The 18,936-nt window shown below is 41.7% G+C and overlaps 1 protein-coding gene across 1 annotated transcript in view; it reads left to right on the top strand.

The window, feature by feature from the left end:
* Positions 1–18,936, top strand: part of PKHD1 (PKHD1 ciliary IPT domain containing fibrocystin/polyductin) — a 256,426-nt gene that overhangs the window by 213,970 nt on the left and 23,520 nt on the right. The window contains exon 59 of the mRNA XM_066993217.1: positions 12,809–13,802. Coding sequence (XP_066849318.1) covers positions 12,809–13,802 — 994 coding nt within the window. The remainder of the gene's footprint in view (positions 1–12,808; positions 13,803–18,936) is intronic.

Raw genomic sequence — 18,936 nt, 5'->3', positions numbered from 1 at the left:
CTGAGCATCCTGTTCTGTACTTCGATGACCACCTGGAGTTAAAATGTGGTTGTGGTGCCTTGCAGATGTGGCACAGGCTCTGGTGATACAGATCAATATCCATATGTCCCTTAGATGCCTGCTGGACGCTTGTGCAAAGGTCAGGTGTCTCTTGTGCTCTCCCAGAAGGTTTTTAATGGCGTGAGCCACTTGCTTTCATCCTTTCTCATAATTTTATGAGGCAGAATCCCCCCATCCTCAGGCAAGCAGCCGGCCTGCCACTAGCTATTCACTTTAAAATTACAATGAAGCTTGAAATAAAAACACAGCCGTGGACTGAACCCACTAACCCTCAGTCCGAAGGTATTAAGGCTGCTAGTTGATAGAGACAGTATTTAGTTCTTGGAAATGTTTTGCTTCTAGCACCCTGGATGATTAGGAAGAGAGGACTAGGCGAAAAAGATAATGATTCCATATTTGCTGTGGAAATGGCAAGTGCAATTAGAATTGCCAACTGAGTTGTGATCAAAATTCTGATTAATTACTTACTGCTATTTCACAGAGAAGAAATTAGTGCGTATCTAATTAGCATTACTGAAATGTATTCTGTGCCTCACTTGCATAAATTAAATGTAAAGAACAAATCTACTGTGTGTGCGTGCAAAAGGGAGAAAGGGAGGGGGCAAACGAGAATGTGTTATAGTGGGCAAGATCTGCAGGTGGTGTAAATCAGGACCATTCCCTCAAAGTCTCTGGACACAGAGGCTCAGACCCAAGAAGCTAAAAGAGGTGCTTTGAATCTGGTTGTTTGCTGGGGATCTGTGCTATATAGAAAGAGGGGTCAGACCAGAGGATCACAGCATCCTTTTATTCTAGCCTTATCAAATCTCACTCTATCAAACCCAGTCACAGCAGTATCAAATCCTATTTTCAGCTTGTGATGCCGTGGTCCCACCCCCCACCATACCATCAGAGACTTCCTATCGCATGATTTTTGTTTGCTTATTTATTTCAATTTCAGCTCTGCACATGCTCTAGGCATATATACAATAATGGCAATTACACATTGTACAAAGCACATCAATAATTTTAGCAAGAAAGAGAAGGAAAATGCAGAGCTGTGATTCGAGTGCTTTAATTGGCAGGACCACATTATGTCAATGAAGCGGGGCCACGGAGGGCTGATTAGATAAATCCCCCCTCACAGTTCCAGTACCCAGCACTGAAGTGCCCACCATGTTCTAAAAATTAAATGTATGCATTAAAAATGTATCTGCATTTATTTTCCCTCTGGTGTCTTCTTGGTTTTTCTAACAAAAAAAATCTTATAGAAAAGACAAGAAAAAACAACCCTAAGTGGGGGATTTGGCTGTTGATGTCAGCGAAGATTAGATGAGCCTCCTCCTTCTCCGTCTGACCCTTCAGATAACTTTTATTCCCCAAACAGAAATGGGAGAGAGGTTGCTGGTATGGTGAAGCAAGCTGACCCTCTCACGTTACTAATCTGTGGAATTTATTGTTACATTGAAAGTGGATATTTTTCCACTTCCCATTTCCACTGACTTAATCCTGCTTGCAGACTATAGGTGTACCTGTACTGAATTTAAAGAATCACACCAATACCTGCCAAATTTTAATGAAATCATGCAGCTATGTTAGTTGCCCTGCTGTGCCTTGCCATTATCCTTGCCTTTTGACTTTCTTCCCTATAGGGGCATCGATGTGTATGTTCTAATCATAAAATATTCATTTTTCTTTATTATTCTTTTCATAATGAATTGGTGTCCCACCTCTTCGATAAATATTTCACTTCTGGCCACTTGAGTCTGAAAGAGAACAGCCATCACCAGTCATCTCTAATGTTCTTTCTTTTCCTCTCTTCCTATCTCTGCCTTTATTATCTCCATGATCTTATTTTCCCTGTCTCCCTCCCCTTTCAGACAGCTTTATTAAATTCAGATCGCGACTTCTGAGGCCTCTGTGTCTGACCGCTTGTGCCATGTGAGCCACCAAGAGCAAAAATAATAAAAAAAAAGCATCAAGATTGCCCCATGTTCCTCCTCCCTCAATGTCCTTGGCAGCGTGGGGGTCTTTTCCACAGCACATCCTTCTGGTTGGGTATTCATGTCACAGACCCCAGTTCTTGGACCTCATGGAAACATAACTTGCAAGAAAATGCAAAATCATATGTTCTTGATATAATATGCCACCCTGTTTGGCAAGACTTGGGTTGGAAAATGCATCTCTCTGCAGAAAGCTCTTCCCCAGGGAAATTGTGCATAGGAGAGTTCTGGAGGTCTTCATGAAGAAAAGAGTGGTTATAGTCCAGGTGTCTTGATAGGGCAGAGATAAAAATTTAGGACTGGTTTGAACCAGCCCATTTTCTGCCCACCTAGATTGGTCTTTGCACTTAGTGTGGTCTGTCTGGAATGAGACTTTGCATGCTCACAAGATAGGGACTCAAGGCTTTGTCCTCTGCAAAGGCACAGGTTGGCTTGGCTCTTAATGCCACCCTGGGAGCAGAAAGGTGCTCTCTGATGACCCAAATGAGCAGAAAACCCTTTCAGGTGCCTGCCTGATAAGCTTATTGATTAGTATGCCCAGAAATTGGAGACTATTCTGATACTGTTGATGCCATAGAATAAATAAGTAAAAATCTTGACAGTGCTCATCTCACCTTGCTGTCTAGTAATGCTGGTGTTATACCAAAAAGAGCAGACCCCAAACTGTCCATATTGGCAATTCTTGTCATAAAAGGCTAGGTAATATAGGCTATTATGCATGAAGAGCATCCTGTAAATGCCAGCAGGATGCCTGAGCTAAGCAGCCTTGGGCGATCCGATATTGCTCTGCCTATCTTAACTCTGCTTCAGACCTCTTTTGTTCACCAGCGATAAAGCACTAAAAAGTCTCAAAGAAACAAATGTGCTTAATGCACCTGTCTGGTTTTCTGTGCGCAGCTAGTGTGTTCCCACATGACTGCATTGAATGAAATTTTGTAGCAATGAAATGTTTGTATGCTTAAGCACACATTCAAGGCAATGATGAATAAATGCATAGCATCCCAGTGCTAAGAGTCTCAAAAATGTCATTGACTGTCACATTTTAAAGCTTGAACATCAGCTAAGAACACTCAAAAACTTTTTTATTACAGCAATCTGCAGGATGAAATCCTTGCCCCATGTAGGAATGCAGCTTTATAATTTTATTCTCAGACAGGGTCAAAACCTCAGCTGTTTTATATTGGCCTAAGCATCAAGCTGTCATCAGATAGACCACCTGAGGAAGTGGCCTGCTGGGAATGCACTTTAACCATCCAAACAGAGACATCCAAACCTTTGCAAGCTCAACCACCAGAAATCACAGGGAGAAGTAGAGAACAAATGGGCTTCAGTTTTAGTCCCTTCAAGCACGAGACAACAGGCCATTACTTCTCTTTGCAGTTTCCCATCACAGGCTGGGATGTTTTCAGACTAAACAAGTCCCTGTAACTCGAAACCCAACCATCAGTTATGGAAGTACCCTGTGCAGCATGGCTAATAAATAAAAAGTTAAGAAAAATAAAAAGACAACCTTGCCACTATTAACAAAAGACTCTTCAAAGCTATTCTTTTGCTCTGGGCTTTTACAATAATAAGCTGAAAAAATACATTAGAGAGCAGGCTCCTTTCTAGCCACTTCATATTTCATTTTGCCTCTCACTTGTCTATTTATTTTCACGTCTTTCTTGATTACTTCTCAATTGTAGAAAAACAACATTAGGCACAATGAGTTTTAAATATACTCCGTGGCCAAAATAACTCCAAGGGCTGTCTGAAATTTCAAGCAGGTCACTAGAAAGTCTGGAATAAAATGCAAAAGAAGGGGTGCCTACCAGTCAATGCAGGACGCTCTGGACTTCAAGCCAGTGTAGTTATTCTTTTTCTGCCTACCTGGGCACCACACCATGCAGTAAGGACTGAGTTCATTCACTTTTATATTGAAGGTGAAGAACACGATCTGGTGAAGTGCAAGATCTGCTCCAGCTCTGAAGCTATTGTTTCTCTGTTGGAGCTGTCCAGAGGACTTTGATGGGACACGGAACAGGCCTTGGACTGCCTAAAACAAGCATGCAGGAGTAAAACAGATATTTGCAAAAGTAAGCCTCAAAAGCTTCTTCAAACCATCTTGCATGTGTGTTATGTTGTATGAAAACTTCATTAGGATCACAGACCTTGTCTGAGTCATTTTCAACCCTGGTGGTTTCTCTGGACAGCCTCCAAACTGGGAAATTTGTCCTAGTGAATATATAAAAGCCTAAAAGGAGATATACTATGATTTGTGATAAAGCCCTCTGAAGCCTGATCTAACTTTGTGGTTAGCCTTGCTTTGAGTGAGAATTTGAACTGAATGATATCCAGAAATCTCTTCTGACCTATTTTTCCCGGGGTTCAATGCAGTCATGGCGCTTTAGGACTACGCCTACAGGCTCATTTAATTTTCGTGGAAGTGGTGTTTGAAACCAGTCTCCTTCCAGGCCAGCCCTCATGTTGATTCCAGACGTTAGGAATTAATTTTATAGGCTCTCACCGTATTTGCTGGAATGTCTCTTTTACAATATTTTTTCTATTTCTGTGCTTTCCGAGGCATTTTTTCTCAGTGCTCGCTCCATTTCCTACACAAGCTCTGCTGATGAGGAGCAGAACAAGCTGTGGTCTGCAGGGTGACCCTGCACCAGGTTAACCAGGGCTACTGAGAGGTGCGGATATCTGTACCCAGTGGATGAACTCTTGTAGCAAAAGACAAATGTAGAGTTTGTTCTTTTTCAGGGTCTTTCTCAACAAGGTGTTTGCAGCCTGTTGTGCTAAAGATCTCATTCAGGGATAGTGGAGCTTTATTATTTTCTAGATTAACGTGGTAGTGGCTTCATCTTCCTTCTTTCCATCTTTCCCCTTGTTCATAACTGGAGAGGTTACTTTAGAGGTGTGTACAGAGCTACAATTTCCCACTTATTTTAAAATACTTGGTGAATACCAACACCTATTACTCTTGCTATTCTGGAAGCTTCTTCAGCTGTATCATTAGGAGGTAGATTCATTTCACCTCACTTCAGCTGTCCAAAAGACAGGCCTTCAGTTCGAGCTAGCTACCTAGGTTTCCCATATAGAAGCAGAGGCAGGTATCTCAAGAAGTGACGCAATCTATCCCAGGGAAAGAGGGAATTAATGACCATCTAAAAGTCTCTCTCTCTCTCTCATGATTATTGTCTAGATGAGCAGCTAGACTAGACAATTAGCTTAAACTAGATGTTTAACATTTAGGCAGATAAAATTAATATGATGAATACCATTCCACACGCTTTAATAATGACTCTAGCCTTTGTATCTCAAATTTTAGCTCTTCAGATGTTTTCATAGGTGTTCAGATTCTGCGCTACGTTTTCAGATTCATTTCAACTTCTAAGGCTTAAAATATTTGCCTCCCATTACTGTCCATTTTCATAAATGTGTCATGGTATAATATTATATAATGGCTTTTCTTTATTAAAAAAAAAAAAAAAAGGAAAAGAAAGAAGAAAGCAGAGACAGGGTTGCTGATAAAAAGATATTGGAAACATTGGGCAGGATGGGTAGAGAGCCCAAGAAGTCATCTCACTCATCCATTTGATCCAACAGTATTTATATTTACACTGCTCCTGAAAGAAATTAATATAACTTGATAAAAACTCACCAATTGTAGTAGCTTGACTGAATCCTAACCATTCCAAGGCTTTTTGTTTGTTTGTTTGTTTAGCCAGAAACATGTTTTTTTAAGATTTCTGAACTAAATCTCCCAATTTCCCTTTTTAAGATATTAATATTTTTTGTTGTTGTTCTCTCTACACTGAACATGGGAAAACAACCTTCCTTACTTCCTGATCATTTTTATGAAGCTTCTACTTTAGTGTACTAATTAAAATGTCTGCAACATTTCTGGACTGAACTTGGGATATTTGTAATATTTTTGCTTCAATAGTATATCTGAGGAAAAAAGGCTTTTCAATAAAATAGTTTTAGAGAAAAAATATAGTCTAAAAACATGACAATTTCTCAGATGAAGAAGCTGAAAAATGAGTATAATTTTGGTATTTAATCAAAATGTTTGATTTGTTAATGAAAAAAAAAATAGGAAAACAATGTGAGGGCAAATACTGAGTTCTCTTCTGTCCTTTCTGTCACCTATGTCTTAAATAGTAATCGTCATTTTAACCTTAATTCTAACCTGAATACTTCCAATACCTACAGGTATTTGTTGTTTTTCTCTGGCTCATTTCTAATGGAAAATCATTCAGTCTCTTTTAGAATCGGTTCCCAGGACCAAATAACTGTTCTCATTGGGAAGAAATGATAATAATAATAGTAAAATGGAGTTCCCTGCAAAATTTATTTTGAGGCAGTTCGTTTTATACCCTAACTTTATTTTTGCAGAAGAAAAGGATGATTTGTCTTTGCAGTAACTGCAAAAAAGAAGCTGAGAACCTTCCAGTCCATAACAAAACCTGGCAGCAACGGTCTTAATAGAGTTCAAGTTTATTTGACTAATTCTTTCACCACTTGTCAGAGAACATACTTTTGTTTGCAGTAACAAAACGACCTCTTTCCTCTCCCATTTCTCCAGTGAGTAGTGCAGGCACTTGTGTGGAGCGCACATTACTGCTAACCGTTACGATGTTTGCTGTCAAACTCATTTATTTATGCAACTGCTGTGGAAAGGCCCGAGGCCCATAAGCAGCCCTGAAAGATTTCAGAGCCCTGGTGTGGGGTCATGAAAGGGAAAGCGAGGGGGAGGGCGAAGCCTCCACTGGTTATGAGAAAGGAACTGACACAGGAAATGGTCACATATGGCACAGATTTATTGTGTCCGGGACTTCCCATTCAAAACTCATTATATCCACAGCTCAGAGCGGTGCATGGCACAGCCACATTCATTTTTGGGGTCTGGCATCCGATGAAATTGCTGTTCTGCTGTCAGGTGGTGGTGGCAGTTTTATCATTCCTTGGCCAGAGAGCTGGAGGTTAGGACCGCGCTGGCAAAAGCTCTGCTGCTTGCTGCCCCTTAGCACTGAGCCACATGAAGCGGTTTGTCTAAAGCTTCACTCAGTGGCATTGCTGGGCAGAACAGAAAAATCCTTCTGGGCTTTAAATACACCTAAAGGAAAACAGAAGTGTCTTGAAGGGAAACATAAGGGGAAAAACTTTAGCAGCAACACAAGAAATGAAATGATATTTGCAGAACAACACGTTTTACCAAAGATGAATTATTTTGGACAGAAGGATGGTCCTGTTTGCGTTTTTCTCTTTTAAATGTCTTTCCTGGGAGGCAGAATACTTCCCACATCCAGCTATCAGCTCCTTGAATGACGGTTAGTGAACCTGAGAGGTTTTGGGAATACTTTTTCACATTTTTCTATTTGCTTCATGAGACCATCAAAAAGCCCCAGCCAGGGCCCTGGGTTTTATTTTGCTAGTACAACCCCCCCCCAGTTTCTACCCTTTCGTTGTGCATTGATGGATCTTCCAAGCCCTCGAGAAGGCTGTAGAGACCCATGCTTTCTTGTGAGTGTTCTCAGTGCCACCCATGGTCTGTCCTGCTCACACTAGTCCCATACCACACATTTGATTGTGTTACAGTAAGGTTTAAAGTAATGACTTCTGCAACATCCTTTTCTCCCTCGTTCAGGGTTATAATTTAAGGGTGCTTAATTCGCAGTGCTTTTGGGGACTCTCTGAAATTGCACAGAATCATGGAGGACAGAGTAATTCAACTGTTTAATCCTCTCTTTTTCCACGCACAATATAATGCCACGTAATGCCTCTTTTGTCTGCATGTTGGATTTATTCCCTAAATAGACATCATGGGGAACTTAGTGTTGCTAGGATGGCTAAAATGACTAAAGTTCCCCAATCAATAATGATAATGAGGACAAAAATCCTCTCTTAATTGTGCCTTTCTAAGAGATTTTATTAACTGGATGCTGCTCTGGGACGGTGCTGACAATAGCAGAAAGAGGCTTGATGTCTACTCGTGAGTCAAGGAGTTCTAGGGAATGGCCACTGGAGCTTCCCGCTCACTCCTGCTACATCCAAGAGAACAGTTCCAAGCCCAGTTTGGATCCAGCAGATTCCAAAACAATTCCTGGGTGCTTTCCAGAAGTTAGGACAAGTCAGGAGCCAGTCCAAAAAGCTATTTGAAGGTCTATTTGGGCATCTCAGATGTATCGACCACCTCATCCGAGAGAGCTGAAGATGTATGCCCCTGGCTGGGTTATCCTCCCAAGCTTTTGGCTGTTTTGTGAGACAGGTTTGATATTTTCTCTCGAATACAAAGACTGAAGATGTTCTCTTTGACTCAGAAGGTTCCAGAGCTGTAAATCACTGAATGCTTGGGGAACAGTTTGGGAGAACATTGCTGTATGCATATCCTGTTCTCATACACTCTCTACACACCTCCTTTTAACCACTTTGGAGAGCATCCTGGCCTAGATGTGCCTCTAGAGTCTTCTGTGAAAACTTGTGTACTTAGGTTTCAAGGCCAAGAATGACTTATTACTATACCTTATGTAACTGGATAAAATTGCTATTTTTTTGTCACTTGGAAAGATATATTATTATCTATGACCTATATGCCTTACCTCTTAAGCATGGGGGAGCTCTGAAGGGTTAGTGCTAGCACAATAAATATATAAGCATGTGAAAGATGCAAATGATACTCAATTTCATAGTGAATAAATACTGGCAATGTGTGTGGCCATGTATGCAGACAGTGAGTGCAAGAACAAATATTTCATGTACTGCACCTGTTTTTATATCGATTTGTATGGGAAGGGCCAATGCAGATCCTGTGGTGCGTATTGGTGAGCTTACACTACAGCCTTTTTAGTGGGAGCACTAATATCTATCTTCTCCCCGCCTGGGCACCCACTTTAACAGCACTTGTAGGAACATAGTGTCTTTGAGTCCCCAGACATGACCACAATTGGCCAGAGGGTTCAAAGGTTTTATGGAGGAGCGATAAACAGCAGAGCATAAAAACATACAGTGTTATGAGACTCATTTCCTTCATAAATAATTTTCCTTAGGAGAAAGAATTAGCAGCCTAAAGCAACCACTCAATTGTTATACATACAGTCCCTGGCATGGCTGTGTATTTATGTGCATGTGTCTCACACACATGTGCTCTCGCAAATACACGAGCAATCACACTCACCTCCATGCATTGCTCTGCATGTGTTCCCAACACATGCCTTGTGCAAAAAATGTTATTTGGCATTGCATATCTGCATATTTATCCTCCATGTGGGCTCTGGTACATTCAGTTGCATGATATTCCTAATTTGCAGTCAGTGGTATTTTTTAAAACGATGGGGGATGCATTGTCTCAACATCTGCTGAAGTTGACAGGCTTGCTTGCACTTCTGCACATGAAGATTCACAAGACGAATGACTGCAGAGCCATGGCTTTCAAATAACGAGTGCATAGGCATGAGGACCCTGTGCTGGGGATTAGATAGGAGAATTGGGTCCAGAATTATTTACAGGGAACATCTGTACCCAAGAAATGTAGAAAACCTTTTGCATAGCAAAAATGACTGACCTCAGAATAATTTAGCTTTGCGGACTGCTACATTTCCAAAGTCCTATTGCCAGGTCTTCTTTTTTTTTTTTTTTTTTATTTCACATTTGAATGTCAGCAGGTCAAAAGGAACAGTTAATGCTGATGAATATTTCCCCCTCAGCAAAGATATGTGCTGGCCAGCCCAAGGCCAATGAATCGCAATTTCTAAACAGTGTCCCATTTATCTCTCCCCTCCCCCTTGTTCCCCTACACGCTTTTATATTTTTGTAACTATAATTGTTGTTAAATTAGAAATAACTGACGGGCAAATCCAGTCAGATGGAAAGAAAATTGCGGGAGATTTATTTTATTTTGATAAAAACCTGACGTTGCCTTTTGTTTTTGTCAAAAAACGACTATATTTTTCCTTGTACCATGAATTGTGAAATCTATCACGAAATGGGTAAAAATTATTGAAGGAAATGGTGGTGTTAACCTGAAGGGGAAAATCATTAATGTTGATGTATTTCATTCAATTTTAAATGTAGAATTTATTTTATTTTATTTTATTTATTTGGCATTGGGGAACTAGGGAAAAGGCAGGAGACTTGCAAAGGACTCTATGTGCCTTTAAGTCAAAACATCTATTTTAAAAATACTCTTCCCTCCTTCCCTCCTGCTCCATTTTTCTAAATAAAGGATATGAGATGTTGTTGTTGGTGTTTCTTTTTTTTTTTTTCTTTTTTTTTTTTTTTTTTTCCTAAGCAAAGAGGACCCCCTCGGCGCATTTTTCTTTTCAAATGTGAAATGAGGTGGAAAATCCTCATTTCACGACAGGAAGGACAAATATTGACACAAAGTTAATATTTGTCAGGAGCCCTAGAAGCAACCTGAGCGCTCAAATCTCATATAGATATATATGTTTGTGTGTGGCGGTGTGTGCGTGCATGTGGATGTATATAATTAAATAGCAAACTCGACGGCAAGGGAATCTGCAGAAAGCACAGCCTGCTGTCTGAGGCTGAGGAAATAACTGGGGAGGGTGGGCACGGACACTTTGCATCTCCTATTTCTTCCTCTTGCATGCACCGAGAGGGACACATGCCATTTCTCCATCTTTCCCACCCATTTTTAAGGTCTCACATTGACTCACACACGCCTGGTTTCTCTTCCATTTCCCCCCTCAATTTTTTTTTTTCCCTCTCACACGTGTGCAAACACACGTGCACGCACAAATATAACCCTGTTTAATCGAATTTCACCCCGTTTATGGACATGGGGAGGCTTCTGGAATTTATCACTGTTATTGCTCATCGCCAATGTAAATAGCACATGTCAGCTCAATATTCAGTGGTCACTCAGTATTTATTAAGTCCTGTCCACTCTGGCCTTTTTTAGAGCAAAGCCCCGGGGCAGATTAGCTGCTGGCCCTGACACGCTGCGTCGCTTATCTATTCGCATCGATTATGAGAGTCAGCTGTGGCCAGGCCGCACTTTTTCCTTCTCCTCTCAGGCCCCTCTTACAAGCACCCCTGCTTGGATTTTCATGAGGAAATAATCAGATTAGGGCTTCAGCGGCGAGTTCATATGGAGTTCTCTTTCTCCGATGTGCTACTAACTGAATAAACGTGTTTTGTGGTAAATTGTAAATGACATTATGATTACCAAGGCCAGCATGGGTTTCATTTAAAAGTGATCGAAATTGCAGGCTGCAGAAATTGTGACTGGCAGATAAGGCCGTTCGGAAGGAGACGAGCAGCGCTGCGTGCGCGTGCATGGGCGGGCGCGCAGGGAGCCGAGCGAACCTGCTCGGAGGGGCGAAGGGAAGTCCTGGGAAATCACAAAACATTAACAAACCCCATCTGTAGGCAGGAGCAATGGCACTGGGGGGAGATGGGGAGTGATTTGAATGTTTCCGGGAGAGTAAACGAGATCTGTCAGCCTTTGTGGGCTGGCTGCGGGCTGCTCGGCGTGTCCTCCCCGCGCTCCGGGGCAATACCCAATATCCAAGGGCAGTCTCTCCATGATGCTGCTGCTCCCCTCCCTTTTCTCCCAGCACATCCTCCTGACAAAACACTCATGCCGGTACAGCTAAAAATAGAAAGACAAAGCCAAAAAAGTGAGAAAAAGGAATAGAAATCAATAAAGCACTGTCTAAAATTATTATTATTTTATTTTTTTTTGCATAGATGCTGTGTCACTTGGACCTCCTTCCTGAGCTGAGTGTGATATTTATGTCATTCCATCACTTTGCTCTGTGATGTTCAGAGTGAGAGCTCACCCTGGGAAGTGCTTATAGATCAGAGCAGCAGTCTGCACACGAGGAATCACCTTGAAATAAATCGTAGCTAAATGTCCACAGGATTCAGGCATTGAGCTGTAACAATAAGCAGGACCTGGCAGGTTTCTCATAGTTCCTCTTTTCCAGGAGCCTGACATTATCGTCTAGCAGTGGCTTTCCCATTTGCAGTGTTTCCATAGTAAGGGGAATGCTTTTTTTTTTCTTTTTTTTTTTTTTTTCATTCAGAAATTTGTGACTGTGTTCTGTTGCTCTCTCTTTTTATCATTAGCACTAAGCATTGCTGAATGAGGAGCTCAGTTAGTTTAGACATTGGCCATTCTTTGCCTAACATGTTCAAGAGCCCAGCTAACTAGGGAAGAGCGGGCTCAGGAAGGGAAGGAGTATTATAGCTGGCTACAGCAGCAAATTCCTCCTTTGATTTTGTTTTGAAGGAAGGAAGGAAAAACAGAAACACACGTCTTTTCATAGGATGCTCCGGGCAGAAATGTTTATGTTGTTGGTGCCCATATCTGAACTCATTTACTTTTTTTCTGTCTTTATAATCAGTGATGATCTCATCATTATTGCCTGAGGCACAATTTCTCTCATCTTAAAGCAGAGACCTATATTTGGTCAGATGGAACTTATCTGAACTCAGAGGACTGTATGGACTATGTCTCCTCTGCACAGATCCATAAAGAGATCCTAATGACTAATCTCAGACACTTAGGTTGGGATTCAGTTCTCGGTTATTTTCAGCTTAAGGACTTCTTGAGGTAGATGTGGTTTCTACCCATTTAATATCCATTGGTGTCCAGGCTTCTCTTAAAACTGGTTAGAATTTTAGCACTTGCAAAAGTAACTTTGAACACCAAATAGGAAAATATGCAGCTACAGCACAACCTGTTGAGATGACATTCGACACAATTTTTTATTGATTTATTTTTCTCTCCCCACCTCCATCTGTCCTTCCAGGAATTTACAGAGATGACAACAAGTGTATCTTCAAGCCCTCAGTACAAGGCTACTTCTGTAAACAGGCAGATCATGCACTTGTCATCCTTGAAAACTTGGACGCCACCATGGTGAACCAGGAGCTGTTCCCAGTGGTAGCAGTGACAGACAGCTTTATGGACACCTTCAGTGATGCATCCTGTTATCCTGCAGAGCATCCTTCTACCTTCTTTTCTGTACTGCCATCCACCAAACTCACCACAGTTTGCTTCCCGGACCTAACACCTCTGACTTTCAGACTCTCCCTCCTCAGTGGCCAGAACTCAACCAGACTTCCCCTGGCTATTTTCTACAATGAACCGCTCAGCCTTCGTGTTTTCGTTCAAGGGAAATATGTTTCTCCAACCCCGTCTTCATTCTCACGGAACGAAAGGGCAGGAGCCAATTACTTCAGCTTTGAGGACAATCTCCTCTATGTTCTTCTCCATGAGAAGGAACCTGTAGAAATAGTTGCTGGCCTTTCCCTTCACATAGCTTTCACTGTGAGTGAGGCCATTGGGGAAGAAGGTGAGGCAAATATAATGCATCAATTAGCTGATTTCTTGCAGGTTGGTCATGACCAAATCAGAGTAGTCCATCACATACCAGGAGCTGAAAGCATGTTGAAGGTCATCTCAGACAATGCAAGCAAAAAGAAATATCACTGCCCTAATATGACATTTTGCACAGCCTTTCATAGCAGGTCTGGCTCACACAAAGTGGGGAGAGGACCAGCGAGCACCCGAGCTCTGCAGCCATCTGATGCAGCTGGTCCATCAAGAGTGCTGATTATTGAACTTGGTGATCCACCAGGCCACCAAAGAACTGAGTTTGAGGGTTCGTTGTCAATTGACAGCTTGAAGACTTTAGCCAGAACAATTATCAATGCTCATCAAACTGGAGACCTGGACTTACCAGTTGATACTTTAATGGTGACTCAGCCTGACTTCCTCTCCCCAGGAGGAGATAACAGTAGGTAAGTGGGCTGCTGCAGTGTCGTAAAAAAATGTTGTTACTGATTAAAGTGGACTGAAGCAATTATACCACTTGATCTGCTTAGCAAGATGCAATGTTTTCCATTTTCTGAAATATGGCTATGGCTGCTGTGGTTTAACCCGGCTGGCAGCTAAACACCACACAGCCGTTCGCTCACCCTCCCCCCTCCCTCTCTGGGATGGGGGAGAGAAACGGGAAAGTGAAGCCTGTGAGTTGAGATAAAGACAGTTTATTAAGACAGGAATATAATAATAACAATAATAATAATAATAGTGATAATGATAATAGTATTAATAATAATAATGTGTAAGAAAACAAGTGATGCACAATGCAATTGCTCACCACCCGCTGACCGATGCCCAGCCTATCCCCGAGCAGCCGGCCCCCCACCCCGGCCAGCCACCCCTATATATTGTTTAGCATGACGTTAGATGGTATGGAATACCCCTTTGGCCAGTTTGGGTCAGCTGTCCTGGGTCTGTCCCCTCCCAGCTCCTGCTGCTCGCTGGCAGGACAGAGCGAGAAGCCGAAAAGTCCTTGGCCTGGTGTAAACACTGCTCTGCAACAATTAAAACATCAGCATGTTATCAGCGCTCTTCTCATCCTAATCCAAAACATAGCACCCTACCAGCTACTAGGAGGGAAAATTAACTCTGTCCTAACTGGAACCAGGACAATGGCACATTATAAACACATTATAAAATTTCCCTGACAGAGTTGTGGTCAAGGATTAGCGGGAGTCTTGAGTCAGATCTAGCCAAACTACCATGACATTCTCATGGTGTTCATGGATCTCTAATGAGGTACAGAACTGTCCATGATGTTTTAATCCAGAAGGAGAGTTTCTGTAAATTTGTTTTGAAACTAAAAGCTCTTAACTTCTAAGCAATTAAATTTGTGAGTGTTTCTAAATTGATGTAGTGCCAGAGATGCGTTATGGAAGACAGGTTGTTCCCTTAACTAACTTACAGGTCTAAACCTTGATTCATATGCTTTTAACATTTAAAGCCAGAAAGGACCATTTAATCTTCTGCTTCAATCTCCTGCATGTCGTAGCCCTCTTCATTCTGATACCACAGGGTTGACCTTTCTGTTTGGCCAAAAATTCTTATTCTAAAAAATAATCTGCTTTTCAAGATACAAGACCTGGGCACATCCAGTGCTATTTAAATGTGTGCCTAGATGTTGAATGCTGTCCCTGTTTTTGCTGTCACAAATAATTGCCTATTTTCTCTTGTCAAACTCTCTTTCTCCAGTGAGTTTCTTGCCCTGTCCTTCACTGTTAAGTCAGTGACTTGCCAGGCATTGGCTTTTCCTCTTCCTCCAGATACCTCCAGAGTAATCAAATCACTTAGCTCTCTGCTTTTTAGTAAATTGAAAGGTTTGAGTTCTGGTGAATGTAAGCTATTTAAATCCTTTTTCTGTTTCTTGCCTTCTCCATCTCTGTTTTCTGAAGCTTTTGTGAAATTTGGATGTCTGAACAGCCAAGAGTTTTTCTCCATATCTATGCCATAAGAAAAAGTGGTACTAAATCCCATTTTCTACTGGCAGAATTCAGTGATCCCATTAGCCCAGTTTTCTACAGGAATAGGAAAGATCATGATCAGCTGTTTGATCACTGTATTCTCTAATTCCTTTCAATTATATCTTTCAAGGACCCAATTCACCCAGCTGGTTAACCCAGATCCAAGACACCATGTGGTCTAGGTGTCAATGTTCGACTGTTGCCTCCATAATTTATCAGCCCACCAATCCTTTTGTGCATTGTATGAGCAGTGGCTTTGTCTTTGGGGTTTATTTATTTTTATGTAGATAAAACATCAGGACTACATCTGATTTGAACAGAACAATGCAGGACACCCTTGTACTTGAGAATGACTTCCCAATGGTAGCTACCTTTTGAGCTCTGTCAGTTAACTAGTTTTTGGTCAGTTTTTTATGTCCTAATTTTTTATTGATGTTCTGTGTCAAGGCTCAATTTCTGAAGGTCATTTTCTCCTCTCTTCCCCAGGAACAAGCAACCTTCTCTGTCCTTCCTTCCCCAGTCCTCATCTTGCTCTTTTCAGTCTTTTGCAGCCACTATTTGCAAACCCAGATGGCAGCCCTTATCTGCAGAGAGGGCTGTGAGGAGCAAGGCTGGGAAGGGAGCAGACAGCAGTGTATTTCAACCTCAGATCCTGAATCTGTATTAAAAGCATATGGGAAATATGGAAAAGGTAATATCCCATCTGCTTTTAATAGGGGACATGGGATTTGATGCCTGGCAACCTTATTGTGTACTCTCTTGATATTGCATAATGTTATTTTTTGATGTTGTGCACTACTGAGCCTTACCCAAGTATAAGCATATTCCATCTATGCAAGAAAGAAATTGGATTTGTCTAAGACTTATTTTCTTTAATTAATACCATGTCCTCTGACTTTTTACCACTGACCCCTGTACCATCCTGATGTCTGGTGGCTGCTAGTGGTACAAACTACTACGAACCCCTGTAATTTTCCTACTAGATGCAGCGTGGCTTATGGTAGTAGGGTACCCACAGTAAGGTTTGCTTTTCTGGGATCATAGGAATCTTTGTTTTGTTTTGTTCTTATTTGTTTTCTTTTTAGGTAGCATTATTTTAAGCACAAGTGGGAAATTACTATTTGCAAGATCAAATCTTAAATTAGGGCCAAACTCAGAAGTTGTGCAATACTTTTTATCAGCAGAACTAGCATCACTATTTTCAGCAGGGTGCTTGTGTGCAGGATATCACAAAACGGGAGAGCAAAAAATGTAGGAGGTTTTGCAGCCTCTTTTAGCAAAATGTTTTCTTTTTTTATGGTATCCCAAAACATAACATGCTGTAGAGTGTGATACACAGGACCCCTCATTCAGTGTCCATTACTGATGATCAGAACAAGAACAGCAACAATAGCTACACTGTGGGTCAGGAGCAAGCCACGGTTTTTCAAAGTAAGCTCACCACAGCCCTATTAAAGGTTCTGGAATGCACCAATATAATATCACAGCAGGATCATCACTTAGAGAAGAGGCTCACTCTTCCGTGTGCCAGGAAAAGAACCTTGTTGTTGTCTTTTTTTCAGGCACAAATGACATTTTCCCTGTACTGGGGACTGCTCTCCCAGCTGGCATTTGCGGATGTTGTTCCTGTCTGTGCATGCTCTGTGATACCAGTCTGAGCAGCAAGGATCAGGGCAGGTCACTAGGAAGGAGGATATTTTATTACAGAGGCAAGAACACGTACAGATTAAAGCCATAGATTCGCCATCTCACTAGGGGAAGACCTGGGATGTATATTCAGGAGAAGACTAACCACCAAATAGGAGGACCAGCTCAGAGCCCATCCACCCGTAGCTACACAGGCTCCTCTGCAGTGTTATTTATTGCTCCCCATCAGTCACAGCTTTTCTGGAATTACTCATAGCCGACATTTCTGATGCAATAAGGCCACAGATAACTTGTGAAATGAAATCAGGGTTTTCCTGTTGGGACATGTAATATCCCCACTGTCTATCTGTCTCTCTTTAGGCAGTACATGCTAGCACAGGCGAGGATAATGGGGCTGGGATTACAAATCAGACTAAGTGTACCTGTGTATTTTCCTGTGGAAGGAAAAGAGAAATGTTTTCACCCCTGAGTCGTGCAAAATCCAGTTGGGCACACAGCTATTCACAGAAGCAGCACTGCAGGGCCACTCTGCCTGCGGTTTCAGACTTGTGGTCCCTCTTGCTTCAAGATTACAAAAAGATCTTTGATCAGCAGAGGCTGGATGTCCGTCTTTGCAGCCCAAGACAGTGAGGCTGAAAGGAGCCTGGGAAACTTTGCTGTGGTCATGTGAAAGGCAGTAGCCGTGTATCACATCACCAAGAATTTTTTTTAAAAAAAAAAAAGAAAGAAAAAAGATTTGTCTGTTATGATTTCAATTTTTTTTAAATTTTACTTTTAGGATTTCAATTTAATTTCTTTCTTATGGTCACTTCAGGCATGGCTCACTGGTTATCCAAGGCAAGAAGGAAGTGATTTCTGTGACTGCTATAGTCTTGCACAGGGGAAGATACACGGAGACAGCTATCACATAGCTTTACCTTTCAGTGAATGCCTGTGTAAAAATGTATACTGCAATATATTCACAGACAGCAATCCCTCTTTTTGCAAAGTTTGCCTGATATCAATATACATTTTGATATATTTAAAAGTAAAAGCACAAGAGAGAAAAATGTATACGTATGTGTTTGTGCAGGTATCTTTACACAGAATCAGAAATATAAAGCCGGACAGTCATCCAGAAGCCATTCAGTCATCTCCCCACAGTGGAGCAGGGTACCTCACTCATCCCTGATGGACCTTTAACCTGCTACGAACTGAAATTTGCAGGCATTAATCTTCCTTTATTAAGAGTTAGGTTTGGGGTAGCGTGTGAAGGATGTGTGCGTGCAGGAAATGTCGCTGTTTGAGACTCACAGCAAGCAATAAAAGTGAAGCAAATTGTCAAGGAACTGCTCATTCAGACATCTGGGGACTAAATGAGAAGTTAGTACTCATTCCCCATGTCACACGGCATGCACACAGGCAGGCAGAGTGAGAGGTCCAAACCAGATTAATGCTGACACATCCCGAGCCCGAAGTGCTTGGGCTCGATAACCTTTGTGCGGGCTTTAGGCAGGCTGCTGAGTGTAATTGCACGGGGTTTTAAAAAGGGGAGGCGACCATTTTTTCCTTGTGTAGGGATCCGACTTTTCTTCCTGTGGGTTTAAGCAGGATGCTAAAAGTCCTGACCTCAGAGCTGCAGCTAACGCAACACTTGAGGCTCTATCGGGGCTTTATCTGCCCCACACAGCTGAAGTGAATTTTCTGTAAACGTCCTGGGAATATTCCCAATATTCCCTGTTCAGCTGCTCTAATAGCTGAGCCCCCCTTTTGGCCAACATCTCCTGTTTAGCAGTCTAGTTAAATTACGGAACACACGAACAAATTTACAGTGAAACCTTGAAGGTTTCTAATCAGACGAGTGGGACTCTGTAACAGGCTGTTTATAGGAGCGATGGGATAAGAAACTTAATAAGATTAAAGTGGAGGCAAATACGCATATAAACAGTGTTATTCGATATAA

The sequence above is a fragment of the Anser cygnoides genome, chromosome 3 (assembly GCF_040182565.1).
Source record: "Anser cygnoides isolate HZ-2024a breed goose chromosome 3, Taihu_goose_T2T_genome, whole genome shotgun sequence".
Lineage (NCBI taxonomy): Eukaryota > Metazoa > Chordata > Aves > Anseriformes > Anatidae > Anser > Anser cygnoides.
This window is presented reverse-complemented; position numbering and strand designations above follow the sequence as displayed.